The sequence below is a fragment of the Penaeus vannamei genome, chromosome 20, assembly GCF_042767895.1.
Source record: "Penaeus vannamei isolate JL-2024 chromosome 20, ASM4276789v1, whole genome shotgun sequence".
NCBI classification, from domain to species: domain Eukaryota; kingdom Metazoa; phylum Arthropoda; class Malacostraca; order Decapoda; family Penaeidae; genus Penaeus; species Penaeus vannamei.
The window spans coordinates 10,393,845-10,399,915 of record NC_091568.1 but is presented as its reverse complement, the minus strand read 5'-3'; the positions used below and the strand labels follow the sequence as shown (position 1 = coordinate 10,399,915).

The 6,071-nt window shown below is 49.3% G+C and overlaps 1 protein-coding gene across 1 annotated transcript in view; it reads right to left on the bottom strand.

Annotated features, from left to right (window-relative positions):
• Nucleotides 1-6,071, bottom strand: part of LOC113812693 (neurogenic locus notch homolog protein 2) — a 36,081-nt gene that overhangs the window by 1,297 nt on the left and 28,713 nt on the right. Inside the window, exons 20-25 of the mRNA XM_070134989.1 lie at nt 5,725-6,015; nt 4,986-5,218; nt 3,410-3,574; nt 2,551-2,727; nt 1,650-1,820; nt 980-1,147 (exon numbers count right to left, since the gene is read on the bottom strand). Coding sequence (XP_069991090.1) covers nt 980-1,147; nt 1,650-1,820; nt 2,551-2,727; nt 3,410-3,574; nt 4,986-5,218; nt 5,725-6,015 — 1,205 coding nt within the window. The remainder of the gene's footprint in view (nt 1-979; nt 1,148-1,649; nt 1,821-2,550; nt 2,728-3,409; nt 3,575-4,985; nt 5,219-5,724; nt 6,016-6,071) is intronic.

The window sequence follows — 6,071 nt, the reverse complement described above, 5'->3', positions numbered from 1 at the left end:
ACAAATGCAGACACGTATCCACATAAATACACCTTCAAATTTTCCGACATTCTTCTCCATTTTCCATTTCCTCCCCCCCCCCCACACACACACATACAAACACTACCACCAACCCACGTACATGGCTACAGATATCCACACAAACAAACATATATCCAACTTCCTCTCCCTATTCCTCCTCCCCCCCTTCTCTTTCATCTTCTCTCCCTTTCTCTCTCCCTCTTGTCCCAATCTCCCTTTTCTTCCCAACCTAAAAAAATAAGATAAATAAAATACAATAATTGATTAAAATCCAGTTCTTATAAGCGCCCAGAGACATATCCGCACAAAATAAAATAGAGACTCAACACTCTACTACACAGTACCCGCACAAACACCCACAGAATAGACAGAATCGGATCTCCTAACCTCCCTGACACACGGAAAACACAATCACCCACGAAGGCACCCACAAACAAACCCTAACACCGATTCTCTTCATCACCCTGCCACACACACACACACACAAAAACAAACAAACAAACAAACACACACACACACACGCGCGCGCGCGAACAAACAAACAAAAATACTCACCTGCCTGGTACACACAAAAGAACACAATCATCCACATACACACCCTCACACACCCACATCACCCCCCCCCCCCAAAAAAAGGATCCTCCTCACTTCTCTGCCACACACACACACACACACACACACATACACACACACACACACACACACACACACACACACACACACACACACACACACACACACACATACACAACACACACACACACACACAACACACACACATACACAACACACACAACACACGCCCACACCCACAAACACGCCCCCCCCAAAAAAAAAAAAAATAATAATAAAAATAAATAAATGATAAATAATAAATAGAATAAATAAATAAACAAACAAACAAATAAAAATCTAAAAAAACTAATAAAAATAATAATAATAACTCGATCCCCCTCACCTCCCTGGCCTGCGCACAGTCCCCACGCCAGAGGAGCCAAGTCTTCCGCCACTTTGGTCGCACACCACGTATCCCCAGATCCCATGCAGGTGTAGTGTCTCGTCCCCTCATAGATGAAGGGGAAGACACACGGACGCCCTTCCTCGGTCACTTCAACCCTCTGGAATCCTGTGAAGTGAAAGAAAGGGAAGTGTTGTGCTGTTTTTTTTTGTTTTGTTTGTTTTGTTTTGGGGGGGGGGGGGGTAAATGAAGATGAAGAGGGGAATGAGAGACGAGGAGAGAAGAGAGAGACAAGAGGAAGAGACAGAGAGAGAAAGAGAGACAGGAGAAAGAGAGAGAGGAAGGGGAGACAAAAGGAAGAATAGATGGAGATAGAAAGAGAGTTAAGAGAAAGAGAGAGAAAGAGGGGGAGACAAAAGGAAGAGACAGAGAGAGAAAAAGAGATAAGAGAAAGAGAGAGAGATGGGGGAGGAAGAGGAAGAGAGACAGATACACAAAAGAAAGAGGTCAAGTGAGTCAACAATTCAAAAGCAAATAACTAAAAAAATGGCTTTATTCACTACCAACATTATGTCACAAAAAAAGAAAAAAAAATATACACCCAAATAACACAACACAAAATCCACCACCACAGACAACAACAACAAAAACAGCGACATCAAACCCCCACCTTTATCCAACCAGCAAATATCCTTATCCAGTGGCTCTCCTTGTCCCGTGACCGAAGTAGGACACCACGGCCCTTGTAACCCGTCAACACACTCCGAGAGCCACTCCTTCATGTACAGGAAAGGGAAAATGCAGCTCCTGCCGTTCGTTGTCAGGACTATATCCTGTAGGCCTGTGAAGAAGCATAACGAGGTGATTTGCGTATATTTCTATTGGCTTTTAATGATTTTTGTTTTCATTTTTATATATGTTGGTCTTTTGTGTTTTTTTTCTGGTTAGATATTATATGTATGTTTCTCTTTGTTTATATATCTATCTGTTTATCTATTTACTTCTGTTCCATTCGTCTAATTCAGGCAATTTATCATTTCTTTAAGCTTCTTAAGTAACAAAACTCATGACCCTTTTAGTAATTCCAACTAGGAATTAAGTAACGATCTCTTTTCAACTTGAGTCTCTCTATCTATTTAACTGTCTCTCTCTATCTATCTATCTATCTGTCTCTCTATCTCTGTGTCTCTCTATCTATCTTTCGATCTTCATCTATCCATCTCCCGTTTTTTTTTATTGTTTTTACCTACTAATCTCTAAATCCCTCCTCTCCCTCTCCCTGCCCTAACCGCCCCCACACCCACCCCTACCTCCCACCCACCCCATTCCACCTCAACCTCTCACCTATATCCATCCCTACCCCCCCCTCCCCAATGCCTCTCAACCTCCCACCCATCCCCACCCCCGTCCCCGCCCCCACTAACCCTTTCTTACAGCCCCCATCCCCGCCCCCACTAACCCATTCTTACAACCCCCATCCCCGCCTCCACTAACCCTTTCTTACAGCCCCCATCCCCACCACCATCCCCACCCCCACTAACCCTTTCTTACAACCCCCCATTCAAACGCACCTTGATCAGGACTACAAGCGTGCCATTCAGTAGGGTATCCACGCGCGTCCACTTGGGTCGGACAGGTCGGATAACAGCTGTCCTCGGTCGTGATGCAGACGTCGTGTTCTTCGCCCTCGTGTTGGAAGGGAAATATGCACGTCTTTCCACATTCTGTTCTCACGACTTTCTTTTTACCTTTTGGAGGAAGATTGGGGTGATATGTAACGGTAAATGGAAGGGTAAAATTGCGTTGTTTATTGGAAAAGTGATGTGGAGTTGTTTTCATTGATAAAGAGGGATACATATTCAACAAATGATATGTGAAATCCATAAAATCTACATCGATGAATGATAACCAAGCATAGAAAAGGGAATGGAAATGATATTGGCTAAGCGACAAATAACAATATACGAAAATAAAGAAATATTTAAAAACAAAACATCGTTCTCTCTCTCTCTCTCTCTCTCTCTCTCTCTCTCTCTCCCTCTCTCTCTCTCTCTCTCTCTCTCTCTCTCTCTCTCTCTCTCTCTCTCTCTCTCTCTCTCTCTCTCTCTCTCTCTTCCCCCTCTCTCTCTCTCTCTCTCTCTCTCTCTCTCTCTCTCTCTCTCTCTCTCTCTCTCTCTCTCTCTCTCTCTCCTCTCTCTCTCTCTCTCTCTCTCTCCCTTTCCCCTTCTCTCCCGCTCTCTCTCTCCCTCTCTCTTTCTCCTTCTCTCCCGCTCTCTCCTTCTCTCCCGCTCTCTCCCTCTTTCTCCCTCCCTCTCTAGTACACAAACACACATCAGTGACTTAAAAAAATAAATAAATAAATAAAATAAAAAATAAACAATGAATAAGCAAAACAACAATCCACCCAGACTAGACAGACCTCCAACCTACCTACAGAAGCGACGCAGACAGCCCACTTAATCACCAAGCCTTGTTCGTTGACAGCTGTGGCGCACCAAGGGAGTGACGAACCCTCCATCGTGCAGCTGTAGTGCCAGTGACCCTCGTGCAGGAAGGGGAAGTGGCACTGTTCGCCGTCGACTGTCTGACTGTATCCTAAAAATGGAGGGGGAGCTATGTATTTTGGGCGAATGGGTTTAGAAGGGATAGCGAGGGGAGAGGAGAAATGGGGGAGGGGAGGTAGGAAAGAAGGGAGTGTAAGGACGGGGAACAGGGAGAAAGGGAGTGAGAGATAAAGGAGGGATGGTGGAAAAGAGGAAGAGGGAGGGAGAGATGAAGGAAAGGGAGGAGGGAGGAAGAGAGGGAAGAGGGAATGAGAAAGGGAAGGAGCAAGGAAGCAACGAAGGGAGGTAGAGGGAGGAGTTATGGAGGGAGGATGAGAGAATTAGGTAGGGAAGATGGAAGGAGAGGAAGACGCAGAGAGAGGAAAAGAAAGAGACGATTGGAATGAGGGAGAAAGGGAGCAATGAAGACAGTAAAAAAAGAATTGATAGAAAGAGGAGGGAAGAAGGGAGAAGGGAACGGAAGTGAGAGTGAGAGAAAGGAAGGGAGATTGAAGAGTGAGCAGAAGGGAAGGAGGAAGGGGAAAAAGGTGGAATAAGAGGAAAAAAGGGAGGAAAATGGAAGTTAGGGAAAAGGAATGAGAAGGAGAGAGAATTGCCTTTGGCTTTGACAGTTACGTCCATATGTGCATGTGTATATTTGTGAGAGAGAAGACCGAAGGAGAAAAAAAAAGAAATATGAAAGAGCGAAAAGAGAGTGGTAAAGAAATGAGAAATAATGAAAGAGAAAGCATATACAGAAGAAAAATCAAGCAATAAAATAGAACCAGACACAAATAAACTCATGCAACCCCCCCTCCATCCCACAGACCGACCCCTTCCCCTCACCCCACCCCACCTCTGCCCGTACCCCTCACCCCCAACCCCGCCCCCCACCCTCGCCCGCACCCCTCACCCCACCCCACCCCCCGCCCGCACCCCTCACCCCACCCCACCCCCGCCCGCACCCCCTCACCCCACCCCCACCCCCCCGCCCGCACCCCTTGGCACCCCACCCCATCCCCGCCCGCACCCCTCACCCCACCCCACCCCCGCCCGCACCCCTCACCCCCACCCCACCCCCGCCCTCACCCCTCACCCCACCCCACCCCCGCCCGCACCCCTCACCCCCACCCCACCCCCGCCCGCACCCCTCACCCCACCCCACCCCCGCCCGCACCCCTCATCCCAACCTACCCCCGCCCGCACCCCTCACCCCACCCCACCCCCGCCCGCACCCCTCACCCCAACCCACCCCCGCCCACACCCCTCACCCCACCCACCCCACACCCGCCCGGACCCCTCACCCCACCCCACCCCGGCCCTCATCCCACCCCACCCCCACCCCACCTCCGCCCGCACCCCTCACCCCACCGCCGTCCCCACTCACCCCATCTCCGCCCCCACCTCTTACCCCTCACCCCACCCCCATCCCCACCCCTCACCCCACCCCCGCCCCCACTCACGCTGCTCGCACTGCACGCCGAAGAACCCCTCGGCGCAGCGGCACTCCTCGGGGGCGACGCAGCGGCCGCGGTTGAGGCACGGCAGGCTGCAGAACGGCAAGCAGGACGCGGACATGCGGCCTGCGAGCTCGGCGGGGAACCTCCAGCCGTCGACCCTGCAGAGCGCCGCGATGGCAGTGCGGCCCGACGGGAGGCGGTGGCCGGGGAGGCACGTGATGGCGGCCTCTTTGCCTCTGGGAAAGGGGGGGGGAGGATGTCTCGTGAGTGCATGCGTGGACACGTGTGTGTGTGTATGTGTGTGTGAATGGATGGGCGAGTGTGGGTGTGGGTGTGTTTACCTATCTATTCATCCGTCTATCTTTATCTCATCTATCTATCTATCTGTCTGTCTGTTTATCTATCTATATATATACATATGTATGTATGTATGTAGGTATATATGTATACATACATATATACGTATATGTGTGCGTGAGGATGGAAGTAGATGTACATGTATTATACATTTGTTAACAGAAGTAACATTAATCATGCATTTTTTTAATTTTTATTTTTTTTTAGAAAATACGAGAATGATATCATCAGCTTACGCAAAGACACAAACGTTACTGTAATTTCATTCAACAAACAAACGCAAATGCAAACAGACTACTTGAATAGTACAAATTCTCGGTACAGGAAAGCGTTGCAACATATCAAACCCTGAATAAGATACCAATACTTTCACCTCCATCATTACCTGACATCTACGCTGGCTCTGTGGATGATGAGAGGCACAGTGCCGCACTCGTGGTACTGGCACCTCTCCCCAGCGAACCCAGGGGGGCAGTGGCACTCCTCGGGGGCCACGCAGGAGCCTCCGTTCAGACACGGCGCCTGGCACTGGTGTTGACAACTGACATGGTCTTCTGTGTTGTTGTGTGCAAGGCCGACCACTAACCACAGGTCGTGGTGGCATCTCATGAAGAAGGTTTTGAGGCCCAGAGCTGTTGCATGACCCGGTCGGCAGGTCACCTTGGCGAGGCGCAAGCTGAAAAGTGCCATGCAAATCAAAAGAATTTATAGGGGATGTGTGTGTCGGCGTTT